This window comes from Fringilla coelebs, assembly GCF_963513975.1.
Source record: "Fringilla coelebs genome assembly, chromosome: Z".
Classification (NCBI taxonomy): Eukaryota; Metazoa; Chordata; class Aves; order Passeriformes; family Fringillidae; genus Fringilla; species Fringilla coelebs.
In genome coordinates this window covers 9,066,611-9,090,162 of record NC_140031.1, presented here as the reverse complement: position 1 = coordinate 9,090,162, position 23,552 = coordinate 9,066,611, and the positions used below count along the sequence as shown (strand labels likewise).

Below are 23,552 nucleotides of genomic sequence, written 5' to 3'. Positions count from 1 at the left end.
GGTCAACTGATGGGACTCCTGGTTGCAAGTGTCGGGGACTTTCTGACCTAAAAATAATGTTCCCAAGCAAACATCCTTCTGGGCTGTATGGTCTGGAGGGCACAAAGGTCACTTGGGTGTGTTCCCCATGCATGGAGCAGCCTGCAGGCTCCCACACCTTCATGTGCCAGCTGGGTTGGGAAGTTTGTACCGTAGTTATGCTGCAAAAATCTTTTCAAAGTGGGTAGCAGGGTAGCAACCTTTAGGTGAATGAGGCAAGGTGGTCCAGTCAAAGTATCAGCTTGAGCTGTGACTCTGAGTACTTCACTTGCTCTTGATCCTGGTGGCAGCTCCTCAAGCTCTAGATGATTCAAAATAGATTTGGTACCTTTTGGCTTTGGGAATAGCTAGCTTACTTGGTGAAGTCTCTTCCTTCCTGGGAGAAGGGATTGGCCCCAGAGGATGATGAGCCCCTTTTTCTTTGCATCCCCTTCTCCTTCCTTTGATTTTTGTTGAGTGCCAGGTGGTTACATGAGAGCTTAGCTGTGGGCTGGGGCTCAGAACAGATGCCATGTAGTGGGATCATGTCTCCACCCTCTGGGACCCACCCTGTGCAGGCAGGTCCTGCATGTTATCTTGTGTGTGGGAGATGCTGTGTGTCCTGCAGTGCTGATGGTTGGTCTCCAAGCCTGGCTGCAGGGCTGGAGCCAGGGCAGGACACTCCCTTGGCTGAAAGTATTTTCACCACAAAAGTGAGCCAGCAGCTTCCAGTTCCGAAGCTCTTGTGCTGTTTCTCACCAGTACTTGGTGTCCTTCAGGCAGGGAGGGGGAGCACTGCCAGAGCATCCCACCTAGCTTCCACCTTCCCTCCACCCATCTCCCAGCCCCCATCCCTCCACCCCCATGCTCCAGCCTAAATAATTCCTCCTCTGCCTGGCGGTGTGCAGACTGCTCTCCTGTCCTTCCCTTAGTCATCACTCAGCCAAGAAAGACAGATATAGTTTTGTGCGGCTCCTCGCAGATCAGTCACTCCAGCCCCCGGATCATTTTCCTGCTGGGTCACGGGGTTCTCCATGGTGAACACGAGGTGCCTCCCCCCTTTATTACTCCCATCCTTACTGCCAGAGCCCCAGGTCTCACTCCTGGAGAGTGAATGGCCCAGTTGATGCTGCGTGTGTTGGCAGATACCCCAGATGGAACTCTGTGTCCCCAGTCGTCTGAGGGCTGGGTGCCTCTGCCAGTGCCAAGCACAGTGCTCATTTTCTGGAGTGGCTCAGATACAAATCCCTGCTTTCCAGGTACTCTGGCTGACTTCCTCTTTCCCTGCCCAGCAGGGTACATCTTGGCCCCATTGAGCTCCCACGTTAGATGCTTTCGTATCAGTGTCCCATGACTTGAGGGTAAGCTGAGAGGACTGTGTTTGCTGTCTTATGGGTCCAGGGGCACATCCTACATGAAGAGGGGATAGTGGGGTTCACAGCACACATATGGCATGAGGAGGAATGCTGGGGCACACAGGGACACACATGGCACTGCCCACTGTGCTATCCAGAGGGGTCATCAGCGGGTGCTCCAGTGTCAACTGCAGCACTGTGGGAGGGCAGGTCCTGCCGTTCACTGTACCCCAAATAATTTCACTCTCTGTTTCATTTGGCACCCAGTGGCTCCTGCCACACCAGCCCTGGTGCTTGGTAGCAGCTGCTTAGGGGACTGTGGGGTGCAGAGAGGAGCATAGAAGCCCAGGGCTGGGGGGCCAGCTCCCAGTCCCACTGCAATGCCAGGGCAGTGGGATCAGGGAGATGACGAGGCAGGCAACCAGTGCTGCTAGTGCATTGCTCCGGCATGGCCTTGCTCCGAGGTAGGAGAGGACCTGGACACCCTGCCTGAGTGCTGTGTGGGTTGCCAGGATGAGTCACAGCAACGCTGCTGTGGGAACAAGATGCTTGCCATGCCCGGCACTGCGCTGTGCCCCCCCATCCCAGGGCCTCCTCTGCACCCTTTGCACCACGCAGACACCCCGTGTCCCCCCCGCGCAGCCGTGCTGTGCAGGAGAAAGTGGGAGAGAGTGTGCTGGGAACAGGAGGGAGTGTCTGGCAGCCCTGCACTCTGCCAGGGCCACCAAGCCAGCAGTGTGGGGGTGGTGGGAGCTGGTGGCACAGTGTGCAGCTGGGAGACCATGCAGAGGCCCTGTGTGGGCTCCTGTGGGTGGGATGGGTCATGTGCATTTCCTCGGAGAGGAACACACTGTCCCCATGTTGGAGTGCCTGTGGGGTTGTGTCCTGTTGGGGCAGCTCATCCAACAGCTGGCAGTGGGCTGGGTACATGCTCGGTAGGTGCTGGGGAGAGGATGTAATTTCCCCACTCAGGTGCCCTACGGCTCCCTCCAGACTGCCCTGTGGATCTGAGCAGCATGTGACGGGTCCCAGCAGGTGGTGGTGGGCGTCACTGTCCTTACCGTGCCACCACGCCTAGTGCTAGGCTTCATTTCCGTCACTTGAACAGCCTTCCCAGCCAGGTTCCACTGCCGGGTGTGGTCAGACTCTGCGGCTATTTGGGGGGTTCAGCGGCTCTGAACAGAGGAGATAGTGCCTAGGGCTTCTGCCGAGGGACGAGGAGAGGAGGGGGCTCTACCTGCCCGTGCAACTCATAGGGAAGGGTTGTTAGACCCGAGGAAGCCCTGAGTCAATCCCTCTTCTCCAAAGCCCAGGGTCTCCCACGTTCAGAGGGCTGCGGAGAATGGAGACCATCCCTGCAAGAGCCTGGGGCTGCCCGGGCTCAGTCCCAGCTCCCCGGGCAGCAGGTGTGGTCCTCCATTCACCAGCCACGGGCACATAACCAGGGAGGAGGAAGGTGCTATGGGGCAGAGGTAGGAGTCAGAGCTGGGTTTGGCACGGGAGGTAAGGGGGTCACAAACCAGCCTACACAAATATTTCGGGGTATTGAAACGAGTCCTCGCTCCCTCCATCCCTGCGTCCCTGCTCTCTGTATGCTTTCTGCGGGTTCCCAAGCGGCACCGCCGGCTTCCGGCGTGGAGCAGGGGCGACACCCCGTGGTCACCACTCAGTTGCGGGGGACACGCGCACTTCTTACGGCCCCTTGTACCTCTCCGCAGCCCACTCACCCCCAGCCCTCCCTCAGCTGTCCCCAGAGGGCCCTGGTGTCCCAAGGGACCCTGATTTGGGGTGGGGGGATCACTTCTGGGTAATCCAATCTCCTCATCGCAATTCTGTTCTCCCAAATCCTCTCAGCTTCCCCACCTCATTTTCCTGCTTGCATCTGCAGTGATGTTGCTAAATGGGGGCATCATTTATCCCTGTTCTGCACCGTGACTCCTGCTCTGGCCACGGGCTGTGGCTTTGCTATCACTGTCACATGCTGCCCAGAGAATCCTCTTTTCTTGCCAGTGGTCTCTGACTGGTCCAGTGATGGGATGAGGCTCTGACCTCTTGCCCTGGTGATAGTCAGTGCCAGGGCTCATAGGGACGCTGTCCAGTGAGTCCCTCTGGTCATCTTTCTCCCCTCCATGCCAGCACAGCTCTCCTGAAGATTGTTTGGCTTTGGTGTGGGGCTCATCGTGGTCACTTCCCCTCCGGGACACACCAGACCTGGGGGCATCTGGCCAAGTCCAGGGGAGCTGCAGGGATGTGCAGAGGTGTCCAGACTCGGGGGAGGGTGCTGTCCTGCCTCCTGAGGTGCAAAACCAAGTCCTCCCCACTAATAGGGTTTTTTTGAGGGGGTGGCAATAGTCTGTTCAATAGCCCTGCAGCCTGGTAGAGGGGGCAACCTCAATACAGAGTGAGGCACTACACTCCCCCATCTCCTGGATCTCCCATGGGGGAGTACCCCATCACCTGTGGGGTGCTCCTGAGCCAGGCAGGATCTGCCAGTCCCCTCCCAGACAGCAGGACCAGTGAGGTAAAGAGTGAACAATACGTTGACCAGTGCCTGAAACACAGGAGGCAGAGCTCCCCCCCAGGACCCTGGGACTCTGTTCCTGGCTCCATGCAGAATGATGCTGGACTGGAGCCCTGGGCCTGGGAATCCCCAGTGGGGAGCACAGCATCCACTGCATGGCACTTGGTAGTGGGAGACAGATGTGGGACCACAGGCATGTGAGCTGCACACTGTAACTTCAGCAGGGCTTGGGAGGGTTGGGCTGGACATCTGGTTCTTGCCCCAGCCTCAAATCCCACATGTACATCCTGATCCTTTGGTTTAGGGCCTGGGATCACCATGGGGATGTTTCCACTGCTTTTAAGGGAGAGGTTTGCAACAGCACTCAGCATTCAGAGAGATCTGGAGAGAGGTTTGCTCACCAGTGTGAGGTGAGCAGATTGCACAAGTGTCCAGAGAGAGCTTTGTGCTAGTGTTTGGGTGTTTGGTACCAAGCACAGCAGAAATTATCCTTCAGTATTTGCAGATAGGCTTGCCCCAGGCTTAGGGAGGGTGGTCTGTGGGCCACAGAGTTTTTCTGGGGACAGTGTCTCAGAGGTCAGCAGTCTTGAAGGACCAGGTGACATCAAAGAGGAACCACAGCAACACCTTGCCCATTCCCCCACCACATCCTCCTGTTTCTGCCCAGACCTCGATGCTTCCTCTGTGGAGACATGGCTGGGGCACACTGTGCTGCATGGTGGTCACTCACTGGGGACCTGTAGCTGTGACTGAGCTGTGAAGCTGGTGCTGCAGTGGTGACAGAACAGCCCTGCAGGACACAGGCTACCACAGCCCCCTGTGGCCCTTGTTATCCAGCTTTCCGGGGACACCAGTCAGCAGTGTGTCTTGGCAGGGGTGCCAGCCTGCTGCAGGGCACGACAGGGTAGGCTGGGGCTGGGAGAGCTGTTGTGTCTTGTTCCCGAGGTGAAGAGCTTTGGGGTGCTGGCAGTGGGTGCCCCACTCCCAGGGTTATCAAGCCTGTGCTTGGTTGTTCTTCATCTCCAGCAGACGGAGCTATAACACAGTGATTTAACACCCTCTCGCCATGCGAGGGCTTCCCTGGGCTTTCTTCCACTGCCAGAGCGCGCATCATCACCAATCCATGACATCCCACCACCAGGCACAAAACCTCCCTCCCCCTTCCTGCAGATGTCCATCCTCTTCCCCAAGGTGATGAGTGTGTCTCCCAGGTGACACAGATAATTTTAAGGCTTATCTGGCTCTCAGAGCCTGAAATGCTTGCTGGATTTTCTCTGTGGGTAAGCTGGACACCCCTGCTGTGGTTTGTATGCAATGGTATCCCACTGTGACCGTGGGAGTGAGCTCAAATACCCAAGTCAAGCTTTTAGCAGCAAGCTCTGTGGCCCCACAGACTGAACTGATGCTGTCAGGGCACCACCCCCCCCCCCCCCCTCCTAATTCCCTCTCAAATCATCTTCTCAAATCCCCTCCCAGCTGCAGCATGGGCACTGCAAGGAAAGTCCCCCACAGGCTGGAGGGTCTTTTTTACTGGCAGCCTGGTTCCCACAGGCCATGTGCTGCCAGCAATAGCTGCAGCTTTTCCTAGGAGCTCTGTGGATGTGATTAACTGGAGCATTCCAGCCATGGGGACCACTCTCCTGGGAATCTTGGTGTCTCTGCAGGGTTATTTTGCTGCGGACACCCTGTTCCCAGCATCCAGCTGTCTCCAGTGCTCAGTTCTCACCATCCAGTGCCTCTAAGGGTGGAGAGCACACTCATCCCTGAGGAGGGGTGTTCCTTTCACTGCAGTGTTTGGGGTGGTTCCATGATCAGTCAGGCACTCTCCTTACTGTCTGCTTTCCTGGGGAGACATGCAGCACCCCGAGTTTTTCTGGGTCCTGGGTGCACATGCAATGCTCCCCGTCACTGCTGTGGGACACTTGGGGGGACAGGAGGCCAAGCTTGCCTGATGGAACAGTGACCTGAGTCTGGGGTGGGATTTTAAACAATAGGAAGCTGTGGGTGCCCAGAAATGCCTGCAGAGAAGCCAGAAGCCCTGTGAGCACACCAGACAGAGGCTAGCTGGACACAGCTGTTTAATGAATGTATCTCAGTACGGATAGGGAGTTGCAACCCACGCACCCACGGCCGCCTCCTCGCCATGGCTCTAGCCACATCTCGGACCTGGCATCCGAAATATCCCCATTGGCGCTCTGGCCACATCTTGGACCTGGCATCCAAAATATCCCCATTGGCCTGGCATGCCAGGGTGGTAGAGGAAGATGTCGTGGCACTGGTGCGCCTCCTGGTCTTGTAGTGGGGGAGACCCTGGAGAGGGGAACTGTGCCCTGGCTGGGGGAAGGGGACTGACTGGGACGATCCCTCAGGGCATCAGGGATGGAGGTGAGGGAGTGACCAGGCTGCTGCAAATGCACCCCTGGCCTGTGTACATTCCACGCCTCCTGGCTGAGCCATGGCACACTGGGCAGGGAGAGGCTGGGGCACTGCGGGAAAGGGATTAGAGGGGGCAGAAGCAGCTACTGGGACTGCCATGGGACCTGGGCATCCCAACCCCTGGCGTATCTGGGGCAAGGTTTCCTGGCTTCCTGCTCCTTCATCTGTGGGCTGAGTGCATCTATCACTGTGAACTGCCATAGGGCCCAGTGACTGCCTCATCCCTGCAGGTGACCCCTGGGGGGGCTCTGGGCTCTGCCTCCTCCTCCCTACCACCAGCACTAGTGCTCCCAGAGAGGCAAGGCTGCCCACTTGATGCAGAGGGTAGAGAGCGAGACTGAACAGGGTTGGTGTGGGACTGGAATGGCAAGCAAATGAAGAGCATCCCTTGGGACCAGGGGGACAGGAGGGGATGAGGGATGCAGGGGAGTGCTGCTGGCAAGATCAGAGGCATAGGGGGGGTCCCCCTACATCTGACCCTGCCTTCCTATCCTCTGATGCTTTCTGTTACCAGTGCTCCTTCCTACACCATCACTGTTGGCATTAAATAGTTGGTTGCCAGCAGGGAAGGGTTGAGCCATGCCAGGAAACTGTCTCTTCCAGCCATGAGCTGTGCATGCAAGAATGTACCTACTGGACTCCAACCCCTGTTGGAGTAGGGCAGGGATGTGAAAGACCCCAAAGGGAGTCAGCCACATCCCCTGAGGATCCACCATGCTGATGAGCTGAGACACTACTTGCCGCAGACCCGTGGGTGCTGCCTGTGGCATGCAGAGGCTCAGCTGTGCTGCCCCATGACGCTATGGGAGGCTGGGGACACACGGGTGCTCTGGGTTCTGCTGTCACCCCACAAGTACCCAGGGCAGCCCCTGCTCTGTCTGCGGGTCCCTGGGTGCTGTGGGCACAGGGATCATGGGGCCAGCATGTTCCCTGCCCCTTGTGCCCCATGGTGACCCTGGGCACAGGACCCTTGCCCACCGTGGTCCCTGCAGGGCACAGGGAACACTGGGGACACGCCCTGCCCCGCCCTGCTTCCCCCCACCAGTCAGAGACCCAAGAGCCGCTCCCATTCCCTCAGCCAATCAGAGCCCGGCACCCATCCTCTTCACAGCCAATCCAAGGGGGAGGCGGGGCATAGGGCAGCATGGCCGCTTCCCCACCAGCCAATCGGCGCCTGACTGTGCCCGGGGGGGAGGGCAGGGCAGGTCACCATGGCGGGCGTGGCACCGCGCCCTCGAGGCGCGGCCAGCTCTAGGCAAGGGGCTGCAGGTGCAGGGCGGCGCTGTTGGGACGCGCAGCCAGGATGTAGGCGACATTCTCCCGTAGGAATCCGGGCCAGTCGATGCTCCTGTGGGCAGATGTGGGCTCACTTGACACCCTGGCAACACTGCTCGCCCAGGGTGTCCCCAAAAAATGGGGGCGTTCACCATCCCCCTAACCATCCCAGCCTCACCTGGTCTCCTCCTGCTTTGTGGCTGGCAGGATCTTCTCCGGGCTCTTCCCATTCCTACTGCTGGCGGGGCTGCCCTCTGATATGGGCCCCACATGGCTGATGCTGTGGCAGGGAAGAAGATATTCTTCATCCCCACTCCTTGCACCCCAGATGGTGGTGGTGAGGAAAAAGGATGCACAGGGCTGAGGGGCCATGAAGGGGGAGGTGGTGGGAAGCAGGGGCAACCACTTGTGTGCTGAGCTCCTTTGGTAGGTGTTGGGACTGTGTTGGGAGTCCTGGCTGGGATATGACCCCTACACCAGGGTGGGCATCCCCTCACCTGACATTGCAGGACAGCATCTCCTTCTGGTGCTTGCGGAACCAGGTGTGCCGGGCCTGGCGGCACTCAGCCTCCCCGATGAAGCCGTCGTTGTCCTGGTCCAGGGCCAGGAAGGCTGTCCGTGCCCGCTCCCGCTCCTTGGGTGTCAGCAGCCGCAGAAGGGCATTCTAGGAGGTCAGAGAAGCGAAGGTGGAGCACTCATTCTGTGGGAACCTCTGTCCTTATATTCCCAAAGCTGTAGGGGTTTGCACCCTGAATGCCATGGCCAGCAGTGTCATGGTAGTCAGCCCCAGGTGCCACAGCCAGGGGCATCAGCTGTAGGAAACAGCTTTGGGTGCCATGACAGTGGGTGCTGTGGCGGTGGATGCTGGACCCAGGTGCCACTGCCACAGCTGCTGGCCATGGTAGCCAGCCCTGGGTGCTGTGACCATGTGTGACAGCCATGGGAGCAAGCTTTGGATGCCACAACCATACCTGCGGACGTATTTTCTGCAACAGCTGGATGGACTCATGGGAGAGGAAGTCCTGCCACTCAATGTGCCCCTTCTTGTCAGGGTCCAGGGCATTGAACTGCAGGGCTGCCTGCTCCTCCTGTGCCTCAGGCATGGTCCGCTCAAACTGCTGCTTGTGCACTTGGTGTTTGTAGTGCAGGAAGTCATCCAGGGTCAGGCAGCTCTCTGCAGGGGACAGATTGGCTGTGCTGTGCCCAGGAGGGAAGGGAGACCCACCTCCCCAGCTGCTTCTCGCAGCCACATGGGACCCGCCACACGGAGGGTACACACCTGGAATGATCTTGCAGTTCCTCAGGGTCTCCATCAGGCTGTACATCTCTTCCTCTGTCAGCAACAGATTGAGGTTGTCCTGGGGTGGGGAGCAGAGAGGAGCCATGAGGAAAAGATGTGGGGTGAGGGAGCACACCTCTGTATGGCAGCACCAGGATCCCTTGAAGGTGAGTAAGTGAGGACACCCAGAGAGATGTGCTGTATCACCCAAAGGTGCTGCAGTGGGATGGCTCCACGCCCCTGGGCTTTGGCCATTCCAGCTCTGCTACAGCATCTCATGTGCCCACAGTGTCACATCCTGCACCAAGGTTCTGAGGAGCTGGCTGCAGAGGTGGGGAGGTGGCAAAGGGCCACTGTCCCCTGCATCTGGTGACCCCATCAGGCCAAGGTGGGTGGTGGGAACTGAAGAGCAGCATGTCCCCCATTGCCCCAGAGCAGGCTGTGAGGTGGGACCCCTGCTCACATCCATGTGGGGCACAGTTCCCTGGGGAGCACCCACCACCCAGCAGCAGCCTGGTGTCCCCCAGTCCAGGCACTCACGCAGTAGTAGCAGCTCCAGCCGGTCTCGGTGTGCGCCGTCTCTGTCACCTCCACGGCGCTGTCCTTCTGCAGGTACCCCATGCGGCGCAGGCAGCCGTCGTGGTACACCCGGTGGCAGATGCGGCAGGGGAAGAGGCTCTCGGCTGTCCACACCTCACAGATCTCACACATCTCGTCATTCAGGATCTGAGGAGGGATGGGCACATGCTCAGCAGAGCAGTGTGGGCAGGGGCTTGGCTTCTCCATCTGGGCGGTGCTTTGCAGGTGGGGGTGGATGCTGAGGGGGGAAGATGGGAATGTGTGGGGCTGGCATAGGGAAGAGGTCGTTGTAATGGATGTGGCTGGTCAAGTTAGAGGAGGGTGGGTGTGTTTGTGGGGAAGAATGGTGGGTTGATGGGTCTCGCTATAGGGTTGGTGGGGCTGTGGAGTCATAGGTTCTCTGCTGTGGACTGTAGGATTGTACATTGGATGGTCTTTAGGGTTGTAATTGTTGATGGACAAGTTGTAAGGTTCTCCACGCATTTCCATTTCTACTCCCAAAGAGATACTAACCTGGGTATATTATCTAGGTACCCTGTGTAATTTAGGCTCAGGGTGTGGTTAGATACTGGAATAGGCCCCCCAGGGCACTGGTCACAGCACCAAGCCTGGACAATACTCTCAGGCACATGGTGTGATTCTTGGGGTGTCCTGTGCATGACCAGGAGTTGGACTTTCAGCTCAGGATATTCCATGTCTTTATGGCGCTATATAAGGTTGTAGTGGGCTGGGGTGTGTAGGCTTGTTGGGTGGGTGGCTGTATGTGTATGGTTGTGGGTGTGGATGGGTGGATTGTAGGATTGGGTGGACAAGCTGTTGGGTTGTACATGGGCAGGAGGGATGTGGGGGCTGCAGGTATAGAGGGATGGCTTGAATTGCAAGCTGGTTGACTGCAGGTGGACAAACATGTAGATCAAATTGGCCTCTCGTCCCCAGACCTAGAACTTCCTGTGCCCAGCAGTGATTTCTCCTTTTCAAGGCACCCCAGGCTGCTTCCAGGGCGCATCTGAACAGTCGCACCCCCCTCCCAGTGTGGCACCTCCACGTGCCCAGCCTGGCTACTGACAGTGTACCCCACTGAGCCACCTCCGTAGGGCTTTGTTAGATTGTCACTGCCTGGCAGACACTCAGGTGCTTGTCCACCTCCAGCTCTGTCCCCATCCTTCCCACACTGTCTCTGTGGTTCCATCAGCTCACCTGCTCCCTCTGCTCCAGGCTGATGTCTGGGGGCTCATCATCGTGGAGCTCCCTCTTGGGCCGGATGAAGGCTGGTGGCGTGAACCTGTTGGCCCTCTCGAACTCCTCTGGCTCCACGCCCCGGCCGTCCCGCAGCCGCTCCCAGGCTGCCTTGCTGGCACTGCTCTCCTCCGGCTGGGAAGGTCCTGCCAACGCTTCCTCCTCTCCCTCTTGCACCTCCTGCTCCAGCGTCCCCTGGCGTGCAGTCCCCGCCTCCGCCCGACGCCGTGTCGATGGCTGCTCCCGCAGCCCATCCTTGAAGGCTGACACGGCCAAGCTGACCTTCTGCACCCTCTCCACCGTCTGCCTCCTGGACATCAGCACCCCCATGGCTCTGCGGTGGGAAGGAAGGTGCCATGTCCCTGACCCCCAAAAGGGTGTCCCGGTGGTTTTCCCCCAGCTGCATGAGGAGCAGCTCAGGGCAGGGAGAAGTGGGGTCTTTGTGACAAATTGACACTGGGATCATGGTGGTGGCTGTGGGGAGATGGATTCCTGGCCGTGGAGGGTCTGAGTGAGTGGGGGAGTGGGACAGAAGGCAGGGAGATGGTTTGGGGGTGCCTCCCCACCCTTGCTCTATAGACTCCAGCTCAACAAGAAACACATCCAGGCCTTTTCCATGCCAGATCAGTAAAACCCAAAGGGACTAGGACCCACTGTAACCCTTCTCCTTGTGTGCATCTCCTTTCTACCTTAAAGACAATCTCTGTGGGCAGTCAAGGGTGAACGATGTCCTACCTGCAGCTCTGCCCAGGACTAGGTAATGGCAGGTCTGGTGCTGACCCCTCACCTTCCTTAAATTCATCTTCACTCTGCTGCCTCTTCTTGCACTCACATGTTTGTGTGTGTGCAGCTGCTGTGATCACTGGGCATCCTGCAAGGAGCCATGTGGGGAGGCTGGGCCAGCCCTAGGAGGACTATGGGGGTAGAAGAGGGAAGGGGAGCAATGTATGGGACAGGGGCACAAGGGACCCAAGAAAGATTTTTGGCTTCAGTGCCAGGGGAAGATGGGGGACAAGGTGGGGAGGCCAACAGCAGCAGCAATAACAAGTTGGACTCTGTCTCACTGGGTGTGAGCTGAAGCTGGGGAGAAGCAGAATTTGGCCTCCAGCATTGGGGAGCACAGCATCACCTCACATGGGTCCAAGGGCTTCCCTTGTGCCATGCTGGGGTTGCACCATGGAAGATGCTGCCCTGGGCAGTGGTGGAATCACCATCTCTGGAAGTGTTTAAAAACCATGTAGACATGGCACTTAGGGATGTGGTTTTATGGTGGCCTTGGCAGTGTTGGGTTAATGGTTGGAGCCGATGATCTTAGAGGTCTTTTCCAGCCTTAATTATTCTCTAATTCAATGCTGCAGCAAAGAGGCACTTCCAGCTGGTGCCCAGGGACCAGGAGGCAGAGCAGGGAGATTGGAGCAGCAATCTCCCGCCCCGCCAGCCTCGGCAGGGAAGTCCCCAGGTAGCGGGATAATTAGCAGCACGCGTGCACACCGCCGGGATCTCACTGCCTGCGGGAGGACTCCACACCGCGGGCACTGCTGTGGCAGGGAGCCTGGTCAGGGTAATTACAGGTACCCCGCAGCAGCAGGGCCGAGCGGAGCGGAGCAGAGCATGCTGGCAGGCGGCAAACACCACTGCGTGCACACGCATGTGACTCCCCAGCCTCTCCCCACCACCGCGGGACCATCTGCCTGCAGATTCCCACGCGCTGAGCCGGGGATGCAACACGTGTGGGCCCCGTCCTGCGCGTGGGGGTCCCAGCAGCGGGCGCGTGTGTGGGCTGGGGTATGTGCACCTGTTGGCCACAGTGCCTGGCTCGGAGCTGGTGCCCGGCCTTCTTCAGCTCCCGGGGCTTTGCAAGGGTGGGAGCGGGGCAGAGCTGGAGGCACGTGCCCAAGCCACAGCAACAGCATCTCTGCGGCTGTGCCAGTGGGAAGAAAAACACCTGGGTGTTTCTACCTCCTCGCCGTGCCACCACCCTCTGCCTGGCTGGCTCAGGATCACGTCTGCCGCGGTCAGGATCAGCTCTGCTGCTGGGCAGCATTGCAGCTCTGCCTGCGAGCGAGAGAGTCGGAGAAGTCATAGGGAAATCCCCCCAGGATCTTGTAGGTCCCTGCAGCACCGAGTCGTGATCAGATCCAGGCTTATTCCTGCCTAAGGTTTGGGTAGAAGTGGGGAGGAGAGGGTCCAGAGGGGCTAGGCTCACAGGAGAAAGTGAAAAGAGCCCACAGCACCCCAGTGTCCCTGGTACCCACATTGATGTTACTCATCTCAGCATGCTGGCAGCTTCTCCCCACGATGCTGCTGAGCTCTGGGTGCCCCAACCCCAGCTACCCTGCAGTGCAGTGGGGCAGCCTGGACCATAGAAGGCTGGGCTGGTGGGTAGACTTGCAGTATTCCCCCCCAAATCTGGCTCTTCTGTGTGTTCACAGTCACCCACCTGCACTGCACTGCTGCTGCAAGATCCCAGCCCACCTCCTTGTTTCCTGTCCTCTCCCAAGCCTACCCCAAATGCCTTCTGCCACTGTCTCCTGTGTACCTGGAGCCTGGACAGTGTCACTTCTGTCACGACTTGTGTCTATTCGCAGCTATGCTTGCCTCCCTGCCCCTGCTAATGCTGCACAGCTGGACCCTGCCTGCACATCCAGGGCTGACTGGCTTCACCCTGAACTCAGTCTCCAGACTCCACTGCCTTTCCACAGGCCCCATTGCTTCCCAGATACCCCAAACGTGCTCTGCACTGTCCTGACCCCTTTTTGCCTGTGCCCCATGCCCTGCCTGACCTGGTTTTATGGGGTGGGACTTCACCTTCACATAGAACCTAGGATGACTTTGGGAGTCCCCCTTCTCCTGGGGAGGGAGGACCAGGGGCAGTCTTGCCTCATAGCAGCCCAGAAACCGGAGCAGCCCCTGCGTCCCCGCATGTCCTTGGGGGAAGGTGTCTCCCGTACTATTTGTGTCCACCCCCCGAGGCAAACAGAACCACCACCTGTCTCATCGTGACCTAAGAGGTGCGGGGGCCTCGACCTTGCTGCCAGGCTGCACGGTGGGGCTATTTTTAGGTCGCCCCCACAGAGGAGCTAAATCTGGGCACAGGCGGGAGCTGCCTGCAAACACCCGGCTCCCCTGAGCCCTGCCAGCGCCGGGGGCTGTCACAGTAGGTGGTGGGAAACTTCCCAACCCCTTCCCTTCCCTTGCCCCCAGCCCCCTGTACCCCTGCCCTGAGCCTTGAGTGACACCCTTTCCCCTCTTCTCTTTTGGATTTGCTCCTTACTGCTTCATTCCTGCAGCAAAACACTGAGCCAGAAAGCACTTCATCCTCTTAGTACCCAGGGACGCATCTTTCTCAGCTTCATGCTTCTCTCTGCATGGGGGAAACTGAGGCATGGAAGCAAGGCTGGTGCAGCTGGAGTGAGAATTAAGCCTGTGTTAGATGCGAATGGGGAGAGGGCTGGTGGCTTAGCAGGGAGGCACCCCGGGAGAAGGAAATAGGGCAGAGCATCCAGATGCAAACAGGGCCAGTGGTCCCTGCATGGCTGCAAAGTCTCTCTCCCATGGCAGAGCACACGTGGCTTGTGCTGGGGTTAGGGGGTGCCAGGTTAGTGGTGGGTGGTGGCGGCGGGTGACACACAGGTGGGCGTGCGCGGCGCAGCCGGGGCGGTGTGGTGGCTGGGAGCGCAGGAGGGACGCGTCGGGAGCGGCGCAGGGGGGCTGTGTTTGTCAGGACTGGATGTGTCACAGGGTGGATGAGGTGCGAGGGGTGGATGTGCTTCGCGGTGAACGTGCCACGGCGTGGCTGGCAGTGCGGGGCGGGTGTTATGGCCCACGGAGGGTGTTGCAGAGGCTGTGGGCTGTGGGGTGGGTGGTGGCTTTGGGTGCAGGGATGTTGCAGCAGCTGTGGGAGTGGGGTGGTGTCTGTGGCAGCTGGGGGTGTGGGATGGGTGCTTCTCGGGGGCTGTGGGTGCAGGGTGAGCTGTTGTGGTGTGCAGTGGTGGCCTGGGGAGATGGGGGTGTGGAGCCATAGGGTCTGTAAGACTGTCTGTTACCTGCCCCACAGTGTGTCCTCGGTGTAAGGCCCTCCCAGCAAATGAAGGGTCAGCAGGTGCTTGGGCTGGTGCACCCTTGAGCAGGCACCCACTCTCAGGGCGATGCATCAGGGTGTGCATGGACCAGAACCCCCTCATGTGCCAGGAGCTAGCTCCCTGATCGGGGAGGGGAAGGCTGTGCCTGGTCCCCACAGGTTTCCGGGGGGCCAGACCTTCTCCCTGCCCTCTCCAGGCTGCTGGGTCTTCTGCCCTGCAGTGCTGTGCCTTACTTAGAGCAGCATTAGGGGACCTGGAGACAGAGGGGTGAGGTACCAACAGGGGGGAAAACCCTGGGACCTCAGAGCCCATGGCAGCCTGGTCCCAGGTCTCAGTCCGAAGGGCATGAAGCAGGGCTGTGAGGAGCTGCCATGGCTCTACCATGGCTCTTGCACATCTCTGCACGCCCTGCCAATTGCTGCCTGCCTGGGGTGAGGGGGACCAGGCTGCGAAGGCAGCAGGCTCTGCTTAGGGGACATTGCATTCCACCTCCTTGAGCTGGGTGCAGATGGCCACGGGGGTCTGCCAACATCCTCTTATCCCTTCTCCCAGACAGACAGCACATGCCAGAACTGTGGCACTGCTGGGACTGCTGCTGCGAGATGATCTATTTGCCATGGGGCAGAGAGGTCCGTGGCTGATGGTCCCTCCCACCCTCTGCAGGGCTGTGAGAGTCCAGTGGGGATGTCGGATGGGGGGGGTGCTGTGTCCCAGTCCTGGGGACACCAAGCCAGTGGCTGTTCTTCCTGCTGGATCAGGTTGCCCATCCTGCCGCGCTATGACAGATTTTATAGGTGTGTCACACTCTTTCATCTCCCAGAGGGGGATGAAAATGCCGTGACAGCAGAGTCCCTTCCTCTGCAGCAGACACAGCTCCTGCCCAGCTCTGCACTTCTCCTTCTCTTCTCCCTCCCCAGCCCCTCTCCCCAGAACCCACATGAGGACCCCGATGCCTGAGCAGGACCCTCTCACCCCATCATCATCCCCACTCCCAGGCATCCCATCCCAGGAGCTCTAGTCCCTGGCACCAGGATCCTGGGGACAGTGGGGGAACCCACAGAAGGGCGACACAATGTGTGGACAGTCCATGCTACGCACCCAGCAAAGCGCCTATAATGCAAAAAAACCCCACTTACCAGGATCGGGGTCGGTCTGGGAGCACGAGCCCTAGACAGCAGTCCACACGATGTCCATCGCCGCTGCCTCTGGCCACGAGCCCCTCTGCGCTCTGTGCCCGCGGGTGCTCACCGCATGCCGTGCCCCGCGTGCAAATCCCTGTCAGGGGATGGATGGAACGGCGAGGGTGGTACCCGGGAAGCCAGAGCCCTGCACTTGCTGCCGGAGGATGCAGGAGGCAGCGAGATGCTGGGAGCGGATGCCTGTGTCTAGCGCACGCACACACACACACACACACACACACACACACACACACACACACACTCTCTCTCTCAGAGGAAGCAGGGAGCTTGTGACTGGGGCTGAGCAGATGCAGCCTGGTTTGCTGTCCCTGTACCAATTGCTGCCCGAGCCGTGTTAAAAAGCTCTCCGAGAAACGGAGATTTTTTTTAACCGGGCTGACGTGTGCTGGAAGATACCAATAAAAGCTTTCCCTGCATCTCCTTTGGCCCCCTGGGTTGAACCGCCTTTCTCAGAAAAAACCTCAAGGATTACAGAGGTGGGACTGCATCCAAGGATGAGCAAAGGTCTCATCTGCCCCCGCTGCGGGGTCTTCCCCAGACCAGTGCCTCAGTCACAGGCTACCTGCACCTGCTTTAACCCAATGTCTGCTGGTCAGTGTTGCAGGCAGGCTGTCCTTCCCACACTATGGTGCAGCAGGGGCACGGTGGTTGCTGGCTACAGGCAACCCTGTGTGCCCAGTTCAATGCAAAACCCAGGGGTTTTGTTGTTCTAGTCCCCAGGACTTTTTATATCACCTGGGTGGACACCACAGGGCTGGGGGTTTACAGGGGCTTGGAAGGAAGTGATGGGGTAGGAGAGAGGATGCTGGTGGAGAGAAAAAGGCACAGCTCTAATGCAGCACCTCTGAAGGCAGAGTATCCAGTCCACATGCACCCCCAGCTGCCCCACATCAGCTTGTCAGAGATGGCCATTCAGCCCCCTTACACCTTATTGGAAGCGGGTGCCACTGGTAAGGGGCTGCACTTTCCTCTTCAGGAATAGAGAGGTCTACATGGGGATGACTTAAGGTGACACAGACTCTGAGCCCTCCTAGGAGCAGCTTCCATCCAGGCTCGGGATACGTGCTGAAGGTGAGAGCAGAGGGGCAGTGGGGATGCTGCAGGGCTGCCCTGCTTCTTGGCCAGGCTGGGCACAGCAGATGCTGTTCTGACTAGGACATGGGGAAGCTCTACTCAGCCCCACTGCACTGTTCCTGTTCCCAGGATACTGCCTGGGGGGAACCCATCATTCCTCCCTGGCATCTTATCCCTGCCAGCTCCTGTGCCCTCCACTGGGCAGGTCCTATCAGGCTCCAGATCTGCCAGCCCCACAGAACAGTGGATGTGTGCACAGCAGTGAGCAGCAGTGGAGAGGTAGGGATGTCACCTTTCCCATACAGAGAGCATGGGGAGCATGGAGTGGGAGACCTGGGAATAAGAACCATTTGATGACTGAAGCTTCCTTGTTTCTGGAAGATGGGAAGCACTATCCCAGAGGTCTTCTACACCCCAAAAAAACCCCCCTGGGGTGGATGTGGTATGTAACAGCCCTGGAATGCTCTGCATTGCCAGGAGCAGGTCACTGGGACAGGGCAGCCTGGGGGGAGCAGGTTCTACATGCTTGTGTCACATGCTGGTGCCAGAATGGTTCTTGACCCTTGGCCTGCTGTTCCACACCCTGTACCAGCCCTCTGTAGACTTGTGGGCACTGACACTGACCCCACAATACCCATATTGTTATTATGGACCCTTCCCATGGCTCACCTGGGAGTCAGCTGAGACCATCTGCAGCTCATGTCACCTGCAAACAGACCCAGAGGCTGGGAAAGGCAGCATCTGGGTGCTGTGCTGCGGTCTGAGTCAGTCCATGGCTCTCTTTCCCATGGCTGGGGATGCACAGAGCCAGGCTGGAGACAGGATTTATCTGTTTTCTGCTTGTGGCTGTCAGGTCCTGTCTTGCTTCATTCCATAAGCTGCAGGAGCCTTAATGCAGCCTCTGGGTGCCCTGCCCTGACCCAAGGTGCCTCTCTGTGCTTCATCCTTCCTCAGGAATGCTATCCCTTATGGTGAATCACATTTTGCATTATTTAGCCTGGGAAGCATGGTGGAAAGGTGTTGGGATGGCCGTGGGGTGGAGAAAGTGGATGCCAGCTGTAAGGGAGGCCAGCAGGAAACATCTTCACAGACGAACCTTGGCCCCAGAGGACAGGAGAGGAGTGTGCGGGCAGGCTGTAAAAGCTTTTAGTGCCTCTGTGGGGAGGGCAGTCCCGGGGCCGAGTGCAGTGGTTCCTGGAAAAGCAGAGGCAAGGAGGAGCTCCAGCCCCGCTCCTGCTCTAGCTGCCAAAGGCCTTGGGGATGCTGCTGCAGGCAGGTGCGCTGTCCCCCAAAATAAGAGCTACACGCCAGATCCGCTTCTGCAAGGACATCCTGTGCCAGATTAAGGATCGTCTTGCACCCGTTGGGGAGGAGGAGGACACAGTCCCCTGTCCTCTCCGAAAAGCCACGGCGTGGTTGGCTGCTCACTGGAGCGGCACAACCGGCAACAGGCTGGGGAAGCTCCTGACAGGGAGCCGGCAGCGCCGGTCTGCTGGAGGAGGGCTGCAGGGGCGGAGGTGAGAGCTGAGCTGCAGCGGGAATGTGCATTTTCGTCAGCTCCTCTCCCCGCTCCAAAATCTCGCATGACGCCCGCGTGTAGGTCACTGGCTGCTGCGGCGCCGCGGCGTGTGGGCTCGCCATCTGCGGCGGCTCCTGCAGCGCCGGGAGCGCCCAGCGCTGCCCCCCGCCTGCCCGGCCCCCGGGCCCGCAGCTGCCTCCGCCCCGGGGGGACACGGCCCGGGGGGCTGCCCTGCCATGGGGAGGGAGGGGGTCCCGAAGTTTTGGCAGGAACGGCAGCCCCGGCGCGCCTGCGCGAGCCGGCGTTCCTGCCAGCCAGCGGGGGGTGATGGAAAAGAGAACTTGTCAAAATAGCGAGATATCTTTTTTCAGGAGATTGCAAGTTTGGCTGATGGAGATAATAGTGTTGATGCGCTGCAGGGAGGGTTCGGAGAGGCATCGACTCCCATCATGGCAGCTGTTTCAGGAGGGAAGGATGATACCAAAATCAGCATGAAATTGGATAAAAACCGGCTGCCTGAAGGGCTGCCGTGTCAGACGGCAGGCAGAGAATGGCAGAGCATCGCCCATCACCTGGAATAAACGGTGAGTAAGGCAGACCATGCCTGGCTCCCTGCACAGCCCGTGCCCCCCACATGTGTGGGGTCCATGAAGGGAAAAGAGCTCCGGATTTTGCCCACGGAGCTGGTCCCAGATGCGACATGATCCCGCTCTCCACTGGCAACCAAACAGGAAACCTCCCGGTGCTGGCTGCAGACAGCACATCTCAAGGCCACCTGCTAATGGCCGTCCTTCATGTCCACTGACAGTCGTCCATCCCTGCCCCTGGACATTCCCACAGGCTCATTGACGGCCATCCATCACTCTCCTGGTCATCAGTCAGGGGCTGTGCAGGAGGCTGATGGCTGTCCATCATGTTCCCACATCAAGGCCAGATCATTGACACTGCCTTTCACTCTGTGCATTGATGCAGCTGTCCTCGGGTGGTGCCACAAGCCGACAGCTCAGCCATCGATCCCCACAGCCTCCAGCTCCCTGCAGCTCAAACCTGAGGGTGGAGGGGAGCTGTAGCCCTGCGCCAACTACCCCAAAGGTTTACAACTACTTCCCTTGGGGAGCTTGATCCTGGAGAATCCTAGGCTGCTCTGACATTCCCTCTCCTGGTCCTGTCCCCACCAATGTCCCCCCACCTTGCCAGGTGTGTGTGTGTGTGTGAGGCTGCAGTGCCATTGCCACTGCAAATTGGCGATGGGGTGGTGACTGCTCCATGGCTCCTGCTCCCTGCGTTCATCCTGCTGTGTTTTTTGGGATGGTGATGGGGACAGGAATCATCCTGGCTTTTCCCCTCCCTCAGTAGCCAGAGTGCCCCTAAGCAGGAGTTGCAAGATGATGCCCAACATGGGTGCAGCCCCTCCTTTGGCCCTCATCAGCAGCCAGGCAGTAGCAAACCCAAAGTAGGTTAAGACACCATGGATGCTGGCTGTGTGCCTTGCGGCTGTGGCACCGAGCTTTTGTGCTCTGAGCTTTTCCCTCCCATCCCAGAATGCAGAGCTCTTGCTGGACATCATTACTGAGCAGCTCTGTTTACAAGGCAGGGTGCAAGGGCTGGTTTGCTGCGCCTCCCTCCGGTCCCCCCAACAGCTTTTGTGGTACTCAAAAATCCCCCAACATAAAGGCCTGGAGTAGAACCTGTCTATTGTCAGTCACACTGGAATGGGGAGGGAGAGTTTGCAATCGAGGCCTGTCTGGATTCACAACAGAATTCCAGCTGTGGCATGGCCAGGCACCACTTTGTGTGGGTAGGAGGAACCCCTCCTTTGTCCAGCCACAAATTTAGTCTGAGGTCCCACTCCAGCCTGATCCAACAACCTCTCTTGGACCATGAACACATTTTGCTTCCCAGGGTGTTTTTAGCTCCTTCCAGGGCCCTGACCCAGTACAGAGTGGAGTGCTGCTTCCTTCTCATCCTCATCTGTGTTTGCTGCTATTCCTACCTCACTGCCACAACTCCACATCTGCTGGGCTGAGCCATAGCAGCCTCAGATCTGCTGGACATGCATCTCTGGGCAGGCAATGCACCCTACCAGCTTCTCCAGCTGCTGAAAGGAGGAGATCCAGCCTAGATCCAGCCCATCTGTCATTTCACTTGCCTATTTCCAGAGCTGCATGCTACTCTCTGCTCCATGCTATAGTCTTGCAGTCACAGTTTGGGTGTTCCCTTATCCTACAGGACAGGGCTCTGAGGAGCCTTGGAAAGAGTGTGAGGTGCTCAGTACCCTGTTCCCTTGCACAGTCATTTGCCCACATTGCTCCTCCATAAGCTGCCTTCATCCCCACAGTAAGGGAGAAAAGCTGATGGAAAAAACTGTTTGGACCTAGGGAGGGAGTAGAGAGAAAAGATGTGGTCTGACAATGTCTGAGTGCTAAAATGCCCCATGAAGAGCTGGGGGGAAGGTTCAGGGGTGAGGGAAACAGGGACATGAAGAAGATGGGAGGAAGGCAGCAGCCCATCTTGCCCAGAGGACATATTCCAGGACCTGGATCTGCAGGGAGGAATTCCCCAAGCCAGTACTTATCCTGGGATGCCCTTCCTTGGAGTGGCAGGTCCCTGCAGAGCAGCTGGGGCAGGGAGTCATGGGTCTTTCGATCCTGTTCCTGCAGCTGGAGGCTTGCCAAGCATGGCCCTGATGAGAAGAGGGTGCTCCTGCTGGACAGATAATAGCTGAGCAATTTAGATCTCTCTAATCTAGGAGCACTCTTGCAGGCATCAGCTAAATGACCCTCTTCACAGGACCACTCCAGCCAGCTCCCAGACACTGGGCATCCCTCACAGCTTATCCCCTCTGCTCTACCTCCAAGTCCCATAAAATTTGAGTCTGACCCCACAAGTGTCCAGGGACCCTCCTTCCTCAGCAGAGATGTGGGTGTAGTCAAATAGTGGAGACTGGTGCTGGGACTTGTCCCCCAGGACACTGATGGGCTCTGGAGAGCAGGATGGCCCCTGGGAATGGGGAGAAGGATCGAGGCTGTGTTGGTGGGGGGAGTGCTGGGTTTGGACTGTGGGTGGGTGCAGGGTGTGGGTTTGTAACCCCACAGCCCCTTGCAGGACATGCACAAGCCCCACAGGAATGCCAGCCCTTCCTGCTGCCCGGCCGGCAGCCTGGCTGTCACCCTGCAGCGTCAGCCACCCCCACATCCTCCATCTCTGCCACCGGCCGGTGCAGCATCCTCACAGAGGAGCTTTCAAGTGGAACGGAAACGCCTAATGAAGGCCGACTTCATTAACCAGGGCTGTCAGTGGGATGATTGCTGCCTTCCTGAGCCACTCTGTGAGCAATGAAGCTGTGTCACAGGAGAGGAGAGGAGAGGAGAGGAGAGGAGAGGAGAGGAGAGGAGAGGAGAGGAGAGGAGAGGAGAGGAGAGGAGAGGAGAGGAGAGGAGAGGAGAGGAGAGGAGAGGAGAGGAGAGGAGAGGAGAGGAGAGGAGAGGAGAGGAGAGGAGAGGAGAGGAGAGGAGAGGAGAGGAGAGGAGAGGAGAGGAGAGGAGAGGAGAGGAGAGGAGAGGAGAGGAGAGGAGAGGAGCTGGCAAGGGCACTATGATATGTTTAGGGATCTGGGGACAAGCAGGCAGCCCTCAGGGCTGGAGGCAGAGCCCATCTGGCTCCAGAGGAAAGTGGCTCTCTCTCTCTTTTCCCTCTCCCCTCACACAGCTCCTTTCCTATCTTCTCCTCTTAGCTGAGAGCTGTGAGTGCTGGATCTGGCCATTGAAGCCCCCTGGGGCACAGCTGGGTCCTGTTCTAAGACACAGATGGGACCTGGTGTGACCTGCAGTAATCCCAGACTTCTGGATGCTGCAATCTGGACAGGGACATGGTGCTTGCAAGTGGTCCAGCAGGCTCCACGTTGCTTTTGGCATCTCTATCAGCCCTGTTCCCATACTGCAGCATGCTACAGACTGGCTTGCTGAAAAAGCTCCCTCTCCAAGCCTGGAAAACCTTTACCCATGTGAGGGGCTGTGCACACTCCTTGTCTTCCCTCTTGGGAACCTCCAAGCACCCCTGATGGGGTAATTTGGAACAGCCCCGCAGAGCATCAGAGCCCCAGCACGCCACTGCCTCTCCTCTTAATCAGCTAATTGTGTGTTTGGGGTTTCAGGCAAGGGCCCCAGCCTGGTGTTGCCATACCAACCACATCAGCTTCACTTTCAAACATTTACCAAGCAGGCTTGAAATGTGGAGGGGGGAGTGGGGGGTGTGAATTAAAAGAGAAGAGGAAGCCAAACAGAGGGTTGAAGGGAGGGGAGAGAGTAAAAGGGCTGTGCCTGTGCCTTTTTCACTACCCCACGCTGAGTCCTGCAGGGCAGAAAGCTCTGATTAAAACAGCTCTTGCTGGGACTCGGAGGCTTTTTGGGGAACAAAAAAATGCCCCTGCCTGCTGGAGACTGTCTGGGGCACTGCTGGTGATGGGATCATATTGATTCCTTCAGCAAGGTGAGGGGAGGGCTGGGAGATGAGGGTGCCCAGGACACTGAGCAGGATGGGGGATGAGTTGTGGGTGCTGGTTCTGGGGACCTATCACCCCCAAAGTTGGCTGGGCTGGTGGTGTAGGCAGCTGGTGGGATGGCTCAGTGGAGGCGGTTAAAAAAGGGGGCTTGGGCTGTGATGGGGGGCAGATCTTACAGCTCAGAGGGTCTGTTCCCTCTTTGTCCCCAGCCTGCTGTCATCCCAGGGTAAAGAGCAGGGCCCCCACTCCCAGGAGCACTGGCCTCAGCTGGCATGTGCCTGCTCTGCTTTCTGGAGCTGGGTTGATTGTCTACTCTGCTCTGTGGCTGTGACCCTGTCCCTCCTCTCTTCTTCCAAATCCACATCTTTGCCTTGCTTGATCTGTGAGCTGGATCAGCTCTTTCAGCTTCTCCAGCCCTGCAAAGCAGGCTCTGGGCTGCTTTTTCATGCCAGCACTGGCATGGCATGAGCCCTTCTTT

At 58.4% G+C, this 23,552-nt stretch overlaps 1 protein-coding gene across 1 annotated transcript; it reads right to left on the bottom strand.

Moving 5' to 3' along the window:
* Window positions 1-7,581: 7,581 nt before the first annotated feature.
* On the bottom strand, window positions 7,582-11,029 carry PHF24 (PHD finger protein 24; the record flags this gene model as incomplete). Its single annotated transcript, XM_084225137.1, has 7 exons — window positions 7,582-7,678; window positions 7,784-7,885; window positions 8,103-8,269; window positions 8,577-8,779; window positions 8,885-8,963; window positions 9,425-9,610; window positions 10,661-11,029. 7 exons carry the CDS (start codon window positions 11,027-11,029, stop codon window positions 7,582-7,584), a joined length of 1,203 nt encoding a protein of 400 aa, XP_084081263.1.
* Window positions 11,030-23,552: the final 12,523 nt, after the last annotated feature.